At 39.6% G+C, this 18378-nt stretch overlaps 1 protein-coding gene across 2 annotated transcripts in view; it reads right to left on the reverse strand.

The window, feature by feature from the left end:
• Positions 1–4483: 4483 nt before the first annotated feature.
• FLVCR1 (FLVCR choline and heme transporter 1) overlaps positions 4484–18378 on the reverse strand; it is a 32964-nt gene continuing 19069 nt past the window's right edge. Inside the window, exons 3-11 of one of the 2 annotated variants that reach the window (XR_010319454.1) lie at positions 17956–18096; positions 14741–14808; positions 14192–14295; positions 12209–12319; positions 11444–11549; positions 11092–11203; positions 8019–8083; positions 7532–7771; positions 4484–7073 (exon numbers count right to left, since the gene is read on the reverse strand). Coding sequence is in view for 1 of the 2 variants with exons in the window: in XM_003419884.4 (XP_003419932.1) it covers positions 7697–7771; positions 8019–8083; positions 11092–11203; positions 11444–11549; positions 12209–12319; positions 14192–14295; positions 14741–14808; positions 17956–18096 (782 nt within the window). In the remaining variant the exon portion in view is untranslated. Of the gene's footprint in view, positions 7074–7412; positions 7772–8018; positions 8084–11091; positions 11204–11443; positions 11550–12208; positions 12320–14191; positions 14296–14740; positions 14809–17955; positions 18097–18378 lie in introns of those variants that run through there. The other variant, XM_003419884.4, reaches the window with a different exon arrangement.

Consider the following 18378-nt stretch of genomic DNA (forward strand, 5'->3'; position numbering starts at 1 on the left):
CTGAAACCGTCCTGAATTTCTGGCAGTTCCCTGTTGATATACTGCTACAGTTGCTTTTGAAGAATGTTCAGCAAAATTTTGCTTGTGTGTGATATTATTGATATTGTTCTATGATTTTCCCATTCGACTGGATCACCTTTCTTGGGAATAGGCATAAATATGGATCTCTTCCAGTCAGTTGGCCAGGAAGCTGTCTTCCATATTTCTTGGCATAGACGAGTGAGCACCTCCAGCACTGCATCTGTTTGTTGAAACATCTCAATTGATACTCCATTGATTCCTGGAGTCTTGTTTTTCGCCAATGCCTTCAGAGCAGCTTGGACTTCTTCCTTCAGTACCATCGGTTCCTGATCATATGCTACCTCTTGAAATGGTTGAACATCGACTAATTCTTTTTGGTATAGTGACTCTGTGTATTCCTTCCATCTTCTTTTGATGCTTCCTGCGTCGTTTAATATTTTCCCCATAGAATCCTTCACTATTACAACTTGAGGCTTGAATTTTTTCTTCAGTTCTTTCAGCTTGAGAAACGCCGAGCGTTGTCTTCCCTTTTGATTTTCCATCTCCAGCTCTTTGCACATGTCATTATAATACCATACTTTGTCTTCTCGAGACGCCCTTTGAAAACTTCTGTTCAGTTCTTCTACTTCATCATTTCTTCCTTTTGCTTTAGCTACTTGACATTCGAGAGCAAGTTTCAGTCTCCTCTGACATCCATCTTGGTCTTTTCTTTCTTTCCTGTCTTTCCAATGACCTCTTGCTTTCTTCATGGATGATATCCTTGATGTCATTCCACAACTCATCTGGTCTGCGGTCACTAGTGTTCAATGAGTCAAATCTATTCTTCAGGTGGTCTCTAAATTCAGGTGGGATATGCTTAAGGTCATATTTTGGCTCTCGTGGACTTGCTCTGATTTTCTTCTCTTTCAGCTTGAACTTGCATATGAGCAATTGATGATGGTCTGTTCCACAGCCGGCCCCCGGCCTTGTTCCAACTGATGATATTGAGCTTTTCCATCATCTCTTTCCACAGATGTAGTCAATTTGATTCCTGTGTGCTCCATGTGGTGAGGTCCATGTGTATAGTCGCCATTTATGTTGGTGAAAGAAGTTATTTGCAATAAAGAAGTCATTGGTCTTGCAAAATTCTATCATTCAATCTCTGGCATTGTTTCTATCACCAAGGCCATATTTTCTAACTACCGATCCTTCTTTATTTCCAACTTTCACATTCCAATCACCAGTAATTATCAATGCACCCTGATTGCATGTTCAATCTATTTGAGGCTGCAGCAGCTGATAAAAATCTTCCATTTCTTCATCTTTGACCTTAGTCGTTGGCACATAAATTTGAATAGTCTTATTAACTGGTCTTCCTTGTAGGCATATGGATATTATCCTATCACTGACAGTGTTGTACTTCAGGATAGATCTTGAAATGTTCTTTTTGACAGTGAATGCAATACCATTTCTCTTCAAGTTGTCATTCCTGGCATAGTAGACTATATGATAGTCCAATTCAAAATGGCCAATACTAGTTCACTAATGCCTAGGATATTGATGTTTATGCGTTCCATTTCATTTTTAATGATTTCCAATTTTCCTAGATTCATACTTCCTACATTCCAGGCTCTGATTATTAATGGATGTTTGCAGCTGTTTCTTCTCATTTTGAGCCATGCCACATCAGCAAATGAAGGTCCGAAAGCTTTACGCCATCCATATCATTAAGGTTGACTCTACTTGAGAAGGCAGCTCTTCTCCTGTTGTCTTTTGAGTGCCTTCCAACAACATCATGGTAAATGGAGAAAATACTGAAGTTGTCAAGGATTTTATCTTACTTGGATCCACAATCAACAGACATGGGAGCGGCAGCCATTAAATCAAAAGATCTGTTGTACTGGGCAAATCTGCTACAAAAGACCTCTTTAAAGTGTTAAAAAGCAAAGATGTCATTTTAAGGACCAAGGTGTGCCTGACCCAAAAAAAAAAAGCCATGGTATTTTCAATCGCCTCATATGCATGTGAAATTTGGACAACTAATAAGGAAGACCAAAGAAGAATTGATGCTTTTGAATTGTGGTGTTGGTGAAGAACTTTGAATACACTATGGACTGCCAAAAGAACGAAGAAATCTGTCCTGGAAGAAGTACAAACAGAATGCTCCTTAGGAGCCAGGATGGCCAGACTTTGTCTTACATACTTTGGACTTGTTATCAGTAGTGACCAGTCCCTGGAGAAAGACATTAACCCAAGAAAAAGACATTATGCTTAGTAAAGTAGAGGGTCAGTGAAAGAGAGGAAGACCTTCAATGAGATGGATTGACACAGTGGCTGTAACAATGGGTTTAAGCATAACAATTGTGGGGATGACCCAGGACCAGGCAGTGTTTTGTTCTGTTGCACACAGGACCGGTCTGAGTCAGAACCAACTCGACAGCACCTAACAACAACAGCTTATGTTTGTAGGAGGCAGAATTTTTGCCCTCCCTGCAGAAAACGCAGATTCTACCCCCAGCCAATCTCCTTCCGCCCTAGAAGACTGGTTCTCCAAGTGTAGTCCGCAGACCCCTGGAAGTCCCCAAGACCCAGGGAATCCATTATGTCAGAACTCTTTTCATGATGATACAAAGAAATTGTTTGCCTTTTTCACCAACGGTGCAAAAGCAGCCGTGGGTAAACTGCTGACACCTTAGCATAAACTAAGACAGTGGCACCAAATGGTACTAGTAGTCTTTGGATTTATCACCACCATGCAATTGCAGTTAAAAAAACAAAAAAGCCAGTTTCTCCTAAGATTATCCCTGAGGGAGTAAAAGTTATTGAATCTTGATCCTTGGGTACACATCTATTTAATATTGTGTAATGAAATTGGGAAATATGTGTAGTGGATTGAATTTTGTCCCCCCAAAACGTGCGTCAACTTGGCTAGGCCATGATTCACAGTACTGTGTGATTGCCCACCATTTTGTCATCTGATGCGATTTTCCTATTTGTTGTAAATTCTGTCTCTATACTGTTAATGAGGCAAGATTAGAGGTCGTTATATTAATGAGACAGGACTCAATCTACAAGATTAGGTTGTGTCTTAAATCAATCTCTTTCGAGATATAAAAAAGAGAAGCTAGCAGAGAGACAGGGGACCTCATACCACCAAGAAACAAGAGCTGGAATAGTGAGTTTTTCAGACTCAGGCCTTCTGTGCTGAGAATTTCCTCGACCAGGGAAGATTGATGACTAGGACCTTCCCCCGGAGCTAACAAAGAAAGCCTTCTCCTGGAGCTGAGGCCCTGAATTTGGACTTCTAGCCTCCTAAACTGTGAGAGGATAAATCTCTGCTTGTTAAAGCCATCCACTTGTGGTATTTCTGTTATAGCAGCACTAGGTGACTAACACAGGCATCACAGCCTAGTCAAATTGTCACATGAAATTAACCACCACAGTGAGTAGCTTCTAGGGTCTTAAAAGCTTGTGAGCGGCCATCTAAGATACTCCACTGGTCTCACCCCATCTGGAACAAGGGAGAATGAAGAAAACCACAGGCACAAGGGAAAGATTAGTCCAAAGGACTATCGGACCACAACTACCACATTCTCCACCACAGTCCAGCACAACTACATGGTGCCCGGCTACCACCACAGACTGCTTTGACAGGGATCACAATAGTGTCCTAGACAGCTGGAGAAAAATGTAGAACAAAATTCTACACACACACACACAAAGACCAGACTTACTGGAGAAACCTGGAGAGGATGGCCTCGGACACTCTTTTAACTAAGTAGTTACGTTATTCCTGAGGTTCAACCTTCAGCCCAAGATTACACAGGCTCATAAAATGAGACTAAAGGGGCACACCAGCCCAGGAGCAAGGACGAGAAGGCAGGAGGGGACAGGAAAGCTGGTAATAGGGAACCAAAGGTCAAGAATGGGAGTTTTGACATGTCGTGGGGTTGGCAATCAATGCCACAAAATAATATGTGTATTAATTGCTTAATGAGAAACTAGTTTGCTCTGTAAACTTTCATCTAAAGTACAACTGAAAAAAAAAAAATTAAGCACCACAGTACTATAGAGGCACATTCTACTGGGAGGAGAGTAGAGAAGGTCTGAAGCTGAGTGTATAGGGTTCCATAGGAATTAGCCCTTAGGAGGAGGCAGGCACCAAAGTAGGGAGAGATTAAGCTCTTCCACTTTGCTGTTTTGAAAGAAAGTCCTGGCAATCTGTTTCTAAAAATCAGCCACTAAAACCTTGTGAATCACAACAGTCCAACTCCGTTGGACGGGGGTCTCCATGTAGCCTGAGGCCAAATGTAGCAGCTAACAACAGCTTTGCTGTTTCCGCCCTGTCTTTGGTGGACTTTGTTTCCCTGAGCTTCACAGGGCCAGGCTCTCTACCTCCTTGGCACATTCTGAAATCTCATGATCCCTTTCCCTCCCCATGTCTACCTAAATATCAGAACTTTTAAAAAAAAGTCAGGCTAAATTAACATTAAAAAAATAAATTTATTTCAACTTTGAACTACTGAAGGACAATCAGATAAACAATTAGAATACACACACACAAAAAAAGACTTAAGCCAGAAAAGCATTCTTCTGGAAATAATCAGAATTTACACAAAATCTTTATTTTTAAAGACATTTCTCCAAGGTTCTCAAAAGGCAAAAGCTATACTTGCAATATTTATAAATGCAATGCTTTTTGGAAGCATCCAGTTTCTTTCCTAGAACCATTTTACAAAAATTTACACAGTGACGACAGCAACTCCATCTTCCAAAGACATGAAACAGAGTGACGTCATGTTCTTGTTTGGCGCGTTATAGACAACTCCAACTCAAAAGGCAGGAACACCACCAACTGGTCTTGCATTTTGCCACATTATTTCACCTCTTTTCTAGTCAATAAAGAAATGTATGCATAACATATATGTATGCTTTTCAGAAAACCAGTATTCAGGTTTTTATCTGTGATTTGCAAAGTGTCAGGAATTCAACAAGCACACGATTATTTTAAACAACATTGAGAGTTCAAAAATAAAAACACGATTATTTTGGGAGGAACCTTAAAATATATTTTTGGCCATAAGACCCGTGGTGTAAATGCCAAAAAAGTGCAATTCTTGGACACATTCTGCCTGGGCTCTCAGCAACTGAATAAAGAGGCTGAACGAGATTGAAAGTATGACTCGTTTTGTGGGTGCAACGGACTTGCTCAGGGGATTTTTCTCTAGCTAGATGTAAGTTCCTGTGGTAACATGACTTGGTCTACCCCTTGATGAATGGCAGTTAAGATTAAAAAAAAATTTTTTGAGATCAAATTAAACACATTCATTATATGGATGAGGAAAACGCTGTCCAGAGAGGCTCAATGACTTGTCTGGGGGTTAAGGGACAACCAGAAAGAGGTCTAGGACATGGACTCAGAATTCCTGACGCACAATTAAGTTCTTCTAGTAGCACATTCTCAGGACCAGATTCTACACAACTTATTGTCATTCAATTACACAGAACATTATAGTCTCAACATAAATCAATGCACATACTCTGCCAACATCAGAATTATTAATTCGCTTCAAGGGCATTCATTGTCTGATCAGCCTTTGTGTGCGTGTGTGGACATAACATAAACATCATGGCAGTTCAACGTCATTACTCTAGAGATAGTCCTATCAGCTTAAGAGAGTCAGGATATCAACAACACTTAAGTTCTCAGTGTGCACAAAGGCAGAGGTAGGCACTGTAGAAACACGTCTGGCCTTCTTCTCCTTTCCCTGAGCATCTAAGTGAGCAGGCTGTCCCAACACTATGGTGACTTTGTAGTCTGTGGTGAAAGAAAGAATCCACTCCCCCAAGTACTGATGGAGCACATCACTGGGTATACTATTCCTCAGAAGAAAACGGTCATAAAAAATGACACTGCAGATTTCGAACAGTTAGCATTTCAAGATGGCTCTATTAAATGGGAACATCCAGGCTATCTGAAGTTACCATACCACCAGTTGGTGCTCAGTTGATTCTGACTCATGGCGACCCCATGTATGAAGAGTAGAACTGCATGCCATAGGGTTTTCAAGGCTGTGACCTTTTAGAAGCAGATCGCCAGGCCTGTTTTCCAAGGTACCTCTGGGAGGGCTCAAACAACCAATCTTTTAGCTAGTAGTCGAATGCTTAACTGTTGGGGCCACCCAGAGACTCCCAAAATTACTAGATTTTTGCTTGTTTGTTTTTAATCTCAATAATCTTTAAGACAAAAGTATAGCGTGTGGTTCAGAAAACTGTTAAAAAGTCAGTAACATATATGATGACATTTTACTAGAAATTTATGTATTTAAAAAAAGGCAATGGGTACAAAATTGCTCTATGTCAAGTTGGAGTGAAAAAATATTGTGTAGCATTGCTACCATGATAAAAAAGCAGCGGAAAGAAGAACTCAAGATAAATGAGCCAGTGCGTGGGTTCCTTTTATTAGCTACATCATAACTCCAAGATCAAAGTCAATTGGTACCCAGAATAGTCATCTTTTTCTCTTTAACAGAGAAAAACTATCTTGTGGCCATAGACAGTACCTGTTGTTACAAAGCCTTTTGTAACAAGAATGTAAGAAATGGAAACAATCTTAGAGGCCATCTGCTAGTGTGACCCTGAAACTGCCGTTTGGTGGGTTACTAGCATCATGTCGTTATATTGTATTCATGTGCTGAGGCGGGTGGTCAACACATGGAAAAGTAGCCAATTAGGAATATACTGTATATTTGGTTCCATTAAATAGTTTTATATATAAACAGCATGTACTCCTACATGACACTGTTTCATGAATGAATTATTTTCTGCTTGTAAAATGTTGTTGATTTTTGCTTTTTCATTAATGGAATGCATGCTGAATCACTGAGTGTTTTCTGAATTTTTGGTAGGTAATGTGACTTTTGAATAACACTATGTGGGAACATACATGCCCCTCTGCACCACAGGAGTAGGATTACATGCGATTAAGCAGGACACATACGGTCCCCCTGGATCTGAAGGTAGGATGGTGGGATGAGAAATGCAACTTCCAAATAACACACAGGCTTATTTCACTGTAAAAAAAAAAAAAACCAAAAGAGACAAAAGTTTTGCACAATCACACTTCCAGGGTGCACCACCTAATACAGTATTCTGTAAAAACGGTAATTTGTGGCACACACCCATTTCTTCAGTTTCAATCAGTTATACAGGTCCCCCCACCAGATGGCAGCATGCATTGAAAATGGGAAAGCAACTTCCCAAGAAAACTGAGAGGCAGAAAATGTAGGTGGGTGAACATATATCCCATTACTCATAAAAGGTTAAGGGGAATAGACCCTCATCAATTTAGAAAGACTCTAAGCTTCTGTTTTCTGCAAAAAAAAAAAAAAACAAAAAAAAAACACCTATTTTTAAAAAACAAATGTGAAGCTTACTTTCAGACAGACAATATAAAACTAAAAATGGGACATTCATCAGATAAATGGTAGTGTTAAGATTTTTTTTTTTTTTAAGATGTTATATGCTTTACCAAAAGTCATGGTGCACCTGGAGTTCATCTAGTAATTGTCAAGTACGTGTCCACTCCCCATGATCTACACCAAGCCTCACTGCTCACATATTTTCCCAAGGATCATTCCATTGTATCCCAGTTATCGCATGATATTTGGACATTATTTAGCTTTTCCTTTTCATCTCAAATTGCTGATTCTGACTGCTTGGACAACATAACAGCTTTTGGTTCTTGATCTGTGGGACTATCAACAGGCAACTGTAAAAACAATCAGAAGATAAAACGTTTATAGTATCTGGCATATGCAATTATTATATCAATGGCTGACTCAGGAAAAAGCAAAACAGTTGACCAAGATAACCTGATTTCATACTTATTCTATACGTAATAATATAAAATTATTTTAATAATAATATAAATATTATCAATACATAATCATAAAAATTCAATATTTTAATTATAATATAATAGAATCTCAATAATAGAATCATAAAACTTTACTTACAGCTTTAATATCATTTTTAATTCCTATATTTATACTGTGTCTTCTCAGATCAGACTTGATTAATGCTGAAACAAAGAAGCATCAATGGAGTTACCATATAGATTATGTGAATACACTTCTCTCTGAGTAGTGCAGAGTCTTTCTAGATACTGCCAAATTCAACATACTACAGTACCATGATATTCAACAGCATCCTCGTACCAGAAAACAAATATATAGTACCTCGCTAAGCCATTAACAAGGAGTCCCTGTGTTCCGCAAACGTTTAAGCACTTGACTACTAGCCAAAAAGCTGCTGGTTCAAACCCACCCAGAGGTGCCTTCGAAGATAGTCTGGTGACCTGCCTCCCAAAGGTCACAGCCTTGAAAACTCTATGGAGCAGCTCTACTCTGCACACAGGGGGTCACCATGATTCAGAATTGACTCGACGGCAACAAACACCAACGAGCCTTTAACTGGAGACCCTGGGTGGTGCAAATGGTTAATGCTCTTGGCTGGTATCCGGAAAGTTGGAGTTTGAGTCCACCCAGAGGCACCTTGGAAGAAAGGCTTGGCGATCTACTGCTGAAAAACCAAGCACTGAAAACCCTACAGAGCACATTCTATTCTGACACCCAAGTCATGTTGCCATGAGTCAGCACTGACATCAGTATTTTAGAAATGCAGATATTTATGCTGGGCTAAGTGGATATATGTAAATACGGCCTTTCTGAATGTTAAAATGATTTTAAAGGAACTGGTGACGTTGTGTAATAGAATCAGATTTAAAAGCAGTGGCATATTGGAACTCTATGCTTCAAGTTCCAGCAACAATTGCCATTGGTTGATCAGCTCTACAATGTTGTATAATACGGCATACGCAAGATGCTACTTGCTAATTTTTTATATAGGGGAAATGTGTATTTCTTTAGCACTAACATTATATGTAGATTCTTAGAAACAACATGAATGGTATTATCAACAACATATTTCCGTGGACACAATAACTCTTCACTGAGGGCTGTCATTATTTGAAAAGTAAAATGCACAGCATTTAAAGGGTGATTCCTGTGTCAAAACGAAAACACACAGCAAGTCTAGGAAAGAGTGTAAAACAGAAAAGGCACGCCTTCATGCCACCTCAGGAATCTCCCAGCCCCCTTTCCTTGGGCTGTACAAATGAATGCTGGCTATAAGTTCTCCAAGCTCTCTAACGTATGAAAGATGCTAGTTGACATTTTAAAAATTTTTTCTATTTACTTTTTATTATTGTACTTTAGATGAAGGTTTACAGAATAAGCTAGCTTCTCATTAAACAGTACACATATTGCTTTATGACATTGGTTAACAACCCCACCTCATGTCAAAGCTCTCCCTTCTCAACCTTGGGTTCCCTATTACCAGCTTGCTTGTCCTCCTCCTGCCTTTTAGTCCTTGCCTCTGGGCTGGTGTCCCCCTTTAGTCTCATTTTGTTTTATGGGCCTATCTAATCTTTGGCTGAGGGGTGAACCTCAGAAGTGACTTAATTACTGAGCTAAAAGGGTGTCTGGGGACCATACTCTCGGGGTTTCTCTAGTCCCTGTCAGGCCAGTAAGTCTGGTCTTTCTTTTTGAGTTAGAATTTTGTTCTACATTTTTCTCCAACTCTGTCTGGGACCCACTATTGTGATCCTTGTCAGAGCAGTTAGTGATAGTAGCCAGGCACCATCTAGTTGTGCTGGACTCAGTCTGGTGGAGGCCGTGGTAAATGTGGCCCATTAATCCTTTGGACTAATCTTGTCCTTGAATTAAGTTGTAACCAGATTACAGAAATAATCCCTCTTCCAACACGTATGTTGGTAAGGGGATGCTGAAAGAAATCAACAAAGTGAAATTACAGGGGAAGCCAACAGGGGCCTGGAAACAATGTAGACACACGTCCTCCTTCCAAATCCATTTCTGCACCCACGCGCATGAACAAATGAGGGTTAAAGGCTCTTTTTTGCACCCACGCGCATGAACAGATGAGGGTTAAAGGTTCTTTTACATGCTCTTTGTCTGCAGAGTGGACACTGCTCTCCTTCCTGTCCGTGTCTATTCTGATCATACCTTGGAAAGGTAAGAACTGGCTAACCATTCCACGTGCTATTTCCACCACCACCAGTTAACTTCATAGCCCCACCACCACAAGCTAATAATCACTAACACGTATTAGACATTTTCTAGCTGCCAGATGCTATATAGGAGCTTTTCAGAAGCCATCTCAGTTAATCCTCAAAGCAACCTTATAAAACCGAACCAAACCAAACCCGCTGCCATCGAGTCAATTCTGACTCATAGCGACCCTACAGGACAGAGTAGAACTGCCCCATAGTTTCCAAGGGGGCCTGTTAGGTTCAAACTGCTGACCTCTGTGGTTAGCAGCTGTAGTACTTAACCACTATACCACCAGGGTTTCTGAGCAACCTTATAAGGCAGGCTTTTTTTCAAGCTATCCTTTTTTTGTATAACTTTTTTTATTGTGGCAAATATATATGCATGTACATATAAACATCTGCCACTTCAACGTTTTCATGTGTACAACTCAGTGACAGTAACTACGTTCGTCGTGTTGTAGCACCATCACCACGACCTGTTTCCAAAGTTTTCCCTCCCCCTGAACAGAAGCTCAGTGCCCCCTAACCAACCACACCTGCCTGCCCCTCCCTCCTCTGGTAACCAATAATGAACTTTGGGCTCAACACATCTGGTAAGACCAGCTTTCTAATATCTCATCACATAAATGAGGAAAGTGAGATTTGAGAGGTTAAGTGGCTTGTGTAAAGTCGCATAGCGGTTAAGTAGCAGAATCAGAATTTAAGGCCAGGTCTTCACTGACCCTTGTTACAGAAGGTTTTGTTTTCCATGCATAGTAACTATATTGAATTTGAAACCTGCAAAATGAATGAACACATTCAGATCCTTAGAAGAAAACAAACAATAGCCTACTTTTTACCTCATTTTTTATACCTCCTTTCCCCGAGTTCTGCCAAGCCATTGAGGAGTAACACATCCAAAAATTAAACATACAGACAACAGAGACCGGTGCTTCTGCCATGAGGACACGCCAGTTTACCTGTTAAAATGATGCCAACAAATATCCAGGCACAGAGGAAAATGTTCCCTGCCAGAGGACCATAGTCTGATATGAGTTTGCCTTGAGCCAACGTAAACAGAATTCCAAATATCTAAAATTAGAGAAATGATCTTTATTAAGTCTGCGTCTTTAAAACAAGGGTAAAGGTTTTCCCAGAACGTTTCTTAACTAATTTTATTCATTTGATTTGGCATCAAAATGCATTCATTGAAAGGCAGAACTGTTAAAACAAAAACTATAGTCAAACTCACTATCCATTTCCTCAGGCTTCTACTTGAATACCTGGTAAATGTTCTAATCATCGCAGGTTTGAGGGGAACCAGAGGGTTACCTGGGCAGCCGCATTAAGAAGACCGGATGAAGTGCCTTCAGACTCAGGGTAAGTGATTTCAACAGCAAATTCAAAACCCAAGGGAAGGTAGCCAGTCATGAAGAAACTAGGAAAATAAATCCAGAATTACCAATAGGACAATATCACACATCGATGCAATCATTCTGCCTCTCAGAACTATTCTAAAGATCAAATAATGAATATTTGAAGTTGCTATGTGAAATTAGGAAACCCTGGTGGTGCAGTGGTTAAGCGCTACAGCTGCTAACCAAAAGGTGGGCAGTTTGAATCCACCACGCGCTCCTCGGAAACTCTATGGGGCAGTTCTACTCTGTCCTAGAGGGTCGCTATGAGTCGGAATTGACTCAACAGCAACAGGTTTGGTTTTTTTTTTTGATGTGTGAAATTAAGACTTATTATTGACCAATCAGCCCAATGTCACAGGCATAGGGAAGCAAAATAATTCCTACCTTTTTTTTCTGGGAAAAATTTATCTCTAGTTTTATAAGTGAATCGTCTCTCTAATGAAATAAAGTTACCATAGTTAAACAAAGTCTATTTTTCACTTCCAGTATACCAAAAAACAATGTAAAGCTATTTTTGTATATTTATAAAGAATTGCACACTTACATGCACAGGGCAGATCCTTCAAAGTTGAAAATATTAAAAAACCTTTAGATGAACTTAAAAAAATTAAAAACCGCAGTAACAGCACTTAGAATGACACCACCAGGCAGTGCTTCCTCCCGGACATGTGATGCTTACCCGAGCGCCCCTCCAGTAACAAACACAATGAGGAGGTGTCCAAGGTCTAGTGTCAATGTGAATACAACCATTCCAACAAAAGACAAAATGTAAACTATCAGGGTAGTCTGTCTAAAACAAAAACAACAAAATTGTTAGTATTTTGAATCTCCCAGGCATATAAAAATCATTTGGCTAGCTACCGTCTACCCGGACAGTAATAAATTCTTTGGCTTTCACAACTGATATTTTCTTATCAATGAAAAATAACCTACAGATTGAGAGAGAATTTTTGGCAACTATGTACCAGATAAGAGTTTAATATCCAGAATATATAAAGAACTCCTACAGCTTAACAACAGAAAGACAAACAACCCAATTAAAAATGAGCAAAGGACTTGAACAGTCATTTCACCAAAGAAGAAACACAGAGGCCAGGAAGCAAATGAAAAGATAGTCAATGTCATTAGTGATTAAAAAAGAAGAAGAAGAAAAAAAAAGCCAGCTGCAGTCAGGTTGATCCCAACTCATAACAACCCCATGTGTTACACAGTAGAACTGCAAAACAGGGTTTCTTGGCTGTAATATATAAGGAAGCAGATCACCAGGTCTTCCTTCCACAGCACCCCTGGGTGGGTTCAAATCACCAACCTTTAGAATAATAGTCAAATGCAAACTGTTTGTACCATCCAGGGACTTCCATTTGTCATTAGGGAAATGCAAATCAAAACCATGATGAAATATCACTGCACCCCCACTAAGATGGCTATGATTTAAAACAAAAAAAAAAAAGGAAAAAAAACAGGTGTTGGCAAGGATGTGGACAAATCAGAATCCACACCCACTGCTGGTGGGACATAAAATGGTACAGCCACCGTGGAAATAGTTCAGAGGTTCCCCAAAAAGGTAAATATAAAATTATCACATGACCCATCAATTCCACTCCTAGGTATGTACCCCAAAGAAGTGAAAGCAGGAACACAAACAGGTAGACACACTGGTGTTCACTGCAGCACTCTTCACAAAAGCCAAAAGATGGAAACTGCCTAAACGTCCTTCAACAGACAAATGGGTGAACACAGTGTGGTAAACACATGCAAGGGAACACTGCTCCACCGTAAACAGAAACGGGGCCCCAACGCCACAACACAGACGAACCTTGAAAACACCATGCCAAGTGAAATAAATCAGCCACAGAGGACAAATATTATACGATCCACATAAAATGTCTAGAACAGGCAAATGTACAGAGCCTTAAATTTATCAGTGGTTTCCAGGGGTGGGAGGGAAGGGGAAAGAGGGGCTCACTGCTTGGGGAGCACTCCGCGTCTGCTAAGGGTGATGGAAATATCTGGAAATGGACAGAGATGATGGCTACAGAACATGACGAACCTAATTCATATTATTAGATTGTCTGTGTAAAAAAATGTTGAAATGGCAAATGTTTTGTTTTATATATATGTGTGTGTATGTATATACACATATGTATATATTCTAACCCATTGCTGTCGAGTTGATTGCAACTCATAGCAACCCTATAGGACAGAGTAGAACTGCTCCATAGGGTTTCCAAGGAGCACCTGGTGGATTCAAACTGCCGACCAGGGTTTCCGTGTGTGTGTGTGTATATATATATATATATATATATATATATATATATATATATATATATATATATATATTTTTTTTTTTTTACCAGACACACGCAAAAAAGTCAAATGTTTCTCAGAAAGGGCTCTTTTTAGGACAGAAACAATCCCTTCCAAAAGTGTGTATGAGTTAGAGGGAAAGATGTTCATAAGACATCCAGATTCCCAGAGTTGAAGTAAACATGGCCAGTAAAATAAATTAAGAAAAACTGTACACTAGTGAAGGGAGCCCAAGAGTGTCTAGAGTCCAAGCCTTTAATAAAAATAATACTTTACAAGTTTCTGAAAACAATTAGCAAGTTTTCCTTTAAAATCAGCACCTCTGGGCACCATCCATTTATCGTCTCATACTTACTTGTAAGTTTTGGTATAATCCAGCCATAAGCCACAAATAATGGAACCCACCATGCCAGCTACCACCAGTGTTAGCCCGATCCTTCCAGCATTCACTTCTTCACCCTTAGAACAATTTTCATAAAAATTAACCAGAAATTTCCTCTAACTCAAACAGATCTTTAGCATAGTCATAACATACCTTTGCATACTCAAGGGCAATAATCAGATAAAATTAAGCACACGATATAATACTGTAATGAAAAATTAAGTAAACAGTGTCAGCAGGTGCCTGGTATTTACTTCTTTACATTTGTTTGGGTATTCCTTAAAAACTTTTCTTTGTCTTTTTTTCATATAATTAGCAACACCATATTGTCAAAACAATAACATCTGCTTTCTATGTCGTGTACTTTATTATTGGATTAAACGTTTTCTCAGTTAAAACAAATGTAAATGTTTTACAGGCACAGGACTGGAACCCTGAGTTGTATGATCATGGTAACAGAAGTTCTATCAATAAAGCAACATTCTTGGCCAGACATGCCACACGATGCGGGCAGCAGCTTACCTGATAATGTGTCAATATCATTTGATTTAATAGTGTTGAGACTGAATAGAATGCCCCAGTCATGATACCTACAATAATAAAGAGAAAACTGTAAGTTTACCATTTACCAGTTCACAAAACAATGTGGAGTACCGTGTGACAACTGTAAAAATATAACACGTCTCGCACAAGTCCCTGGGTGGCACTAACAGTTTGCACTCGGCTGGCAACCAAAAGGTTGGTGGTTCGAACTCACTCAGTGGCACCGCAGAAGAAAAGCCCTGGCGATCTGCTTCCATACAGATTACAGCCAAGAAAACCCTATGCAGCAGAGCTCTGTTCTGTCTCACGGGGTCACCCTGAGTCGGAATCAACTCAACAGCACGGGATGTGTCAGACAGTTCACAGACTAAGACCTGTTGTCGCTTTCTTTCAGAGTGCGGACTAATCAATTTAACACCTCAATTTACTAGAGATTATGATAGTAGAATTCTGCCATAACACCACTCATTATCATTTAGATTTGGATATATCTGCATGAATCATATCCCCACACCTAGCACAGTATATAACAATCAATCAGGCAATGGATTGTTTATTGAGCACCTATAAGATGCTGAAAGCATAAAATAAGTTCCCTGCTTCAGGCAACTTACCTCTGCATCAAAGATCTTACAAGGCAATTAGTAAGACAATATTAATTAAAGAGTAATTAAAAATAAAGATAGATGCACACCTAATGGTATGATTCCGACTAGAGGAATCCCAGAGACAATGCTCCCCAGAACTTCTGATGGCACAGGACAGGAACCAACCCCGAAGACAAATCATCAGGCATGAAAAGGACTGGTCAGTGGGGGGGAGAGAGATACTGATGAAGAGCGAGCTAATTAAATCAGGTGGACACGGGAGAGTGTGTTGGCAACTCTTGACTGGAGGGGGGATGGGAAGATAGAGAGAGATGGAAGAAGGTAAAATTGGCACGAAATGAGAGACTGTAAGGGCTGACTCAATAGGGGGAGAGCAAGTGGGAGAAGGGAGTAAGATGTATGTAAACCTACATGTGACAGACTGATTGGAATGGTAAATGTTCACTTGAAGCTTAATAAAAATTTAAAAAAAATAAAAAAAAAAAATAAAGATAGATGGCTATCAGGAATCATAAGACTAGCTTTTGAACCCTGGCTTTTTCTTGAACATATCATTTGACTTTAGGTAAGTCTCTCAGCCTAGGTGAGACTTAAGTTTATTATTTCTCTCTCTCCATTATTCAATGTTTCATACATACAAAATGGCATAGAGAATAATAAAACAAATACCCTTACTCATCAGCCAGCTTTGCAAATGTCAAAGTTGTGCTCTGTTCGCTTCAGAGCTTTCCCAATCCTGTTCTTCTCCCTTCCCAGAGGTAACCCCTATCCTGACATTGGCCTTCATCTATCTATCTACACATTACATACTCATAAACAATAATTGGAATTATTCAGCATGGCTTTAAACTTCATATAAATAATATATTATTTACACCATCTGCAACTTGCTCTCTTTACTCAATGGTATGGCTTTGAGATTTACGCATGCTGATACATCTACCAGAAACCCTAGTGGCGCAGTGGTTGAGTACTACAGCTGCTAACCACAGAGGTCGGCAGTTCGAATCCACCAGGCGCTCCTTGGAAACTATATGGGGCGTTTCTATTCTGTCCTATAGGGTTGCTATAAGTTGGAATCAACTCAACGGCAGTGGGTTTGGTTTGATACATACTACCTCCAGTTCATTAGTTTTTGCTTCTGTATAACCTTCCAAGTGAACAACACGTGAGGTTCACCTTCAGCTAGCTCTTAGGGCATTGGTTGAGGAAAATAGGAGGAGAATGTTCAAGTGAAATAAATAATGGCACAGAGTTACAGGGACCAGAACAGACCATGCACATGCATGAGAAGCCACGTCTGTGTCTAAGTGTGTGTGTCTGTGACGGGGGTGGTCATCAATGGGCCTGAAAGAGGTTGTGTTGGGAACAGCGAGGGAGGAAGGAGTGGTGGGAAAGAGCTGCCTTAGTGATAGGACAAAGAAATGCATCCGCTCTAACAGACAACAGGGAACCGCTGCGTTTTCTCCACTAACGCGTCCTGTGTTTTAGGTTGAAGCTAACCTGTGCAGTAACCAGCGAAATTCAGAAAAGTAACTCTGGCATGCTGATGTATTCAAGGATGAGATGGCATATCACCTAGGATTTGCTTTTAAAATATCTCAGGAAAAAAAGTAGGAGGACTAGATAAGGCAAAAACGGCAAAATGTTGAAAATTGTTGAGGCTGGGTGATGGTGGGTACATAGGCCATTATACTAAACGTTCTCCTTTTGTGCTTGACAATTTCCATTAAAAAAACAAAAAAGAAGTAACCCTGGTAAAATGGTAAGACTTCAGGTGAGGGCAAAATCTGCTACAACCGGTAAAACAATTAAAAATTTGAAAAAGTAAAGAAGAGAACAGCACTGAGTCAGCGCCTGAAGGCAGATAAGGCTGAGCAGGGCTGTTGGTGGTTCACGTGAACACTGGCGGCAGGAGAAATAAAGCCTAACCTGTCCAACAGCTCAGGAGAACAGGTGGGCTGTGCCTGCAGTGAAGGCTACCCAGAGTGTCAGGAAGAACGCCAGCTATTGTGAATGGTCTTAGAAGGATAAGAATTAAAAAAAAGAGAAGTGAAACACGTTAAGGTGGCCTCCTGATTTTCTACTTTTGATGGAATAGTCAAAATAGATGCCAGTTTACACAAGGTAAAGACAGGAATTGATGATATTTCCACATGCTTACAGTAATCATTATGGTTTGTAAAGGGACTAAAATACCTGTGAAAACTCACAAAAGACAGAACTTTTCTACTTCAGATCTATTTTTTTATCTTAAAAACATATCAGAAAAAAAGTGTAAGAAGATCCATCCTGAATGTTTTATTCTTAGTTCAAAATTTAAGCTTTTGATTATGACATTTTTTATTGTAGTGAAAATATACGTAAAAAAATGCCATCTCAACAATTTCTACATGTACAGTTCAGTAACATAGATTATATTCAAGTTGTGCAGCCGTTCTTGCTATCCACTATAATAATTGTTATAGTTAACGAATCTATCTCATTAATTAAAGTTCAAAGCACTAGGCCAAATGAAAAGAATCCACAACGCTCAAAGGATTATAAGGACGGCTCGTCAAACAAAGCCAGAATAAAACCACTTACCGTAAGTGATCAACAGAAGGACAAAAGGAAGATTTTTAAACAGGCTCCTTATTGATTTCTTATAGGAGTAGTCTTCAGGGGGACTGTCTCGGAGAGCTGCTTGAGCCTGACTCGGAGGACACTGAGGTTTTTCTTTGAATGCTGGGAACATACACAAAAAGGCAATTAAATATACTTACCAATCTATCTACCTATCTATCTATATAAACTATATGTATTTTCTTAGAGTGAGATGACTGAATTCAATTTAAGTTTAAAGAACTAGTGAAAGTTTTTTTATGATGAGGCTTTCCATTCTCACTGATTTCTAAGTTTGGACTTATCACCTCAGCCTTCTGAAACTGACTAAAACGCAGATATTTGGCCAATTTACATAATCGAACTACAAAACCATCAATAGTATGCTGTGACCTTTTGCCAACT

This window comes from Loxodonta africana, chromosome 25, assembly GCF_030014295.1.
Source record: "Loxodonta africana isolate mLoxAfr1 chromosome 25, mLoxAfr1.hap2, whole genome shotgun sequence".
Lineage (NCBI taxonomy): Eukaryota > Metazoa > Chordata > Mammalia > Proboscidea > Elephantidae > Loxodonta > Loxodonta africana.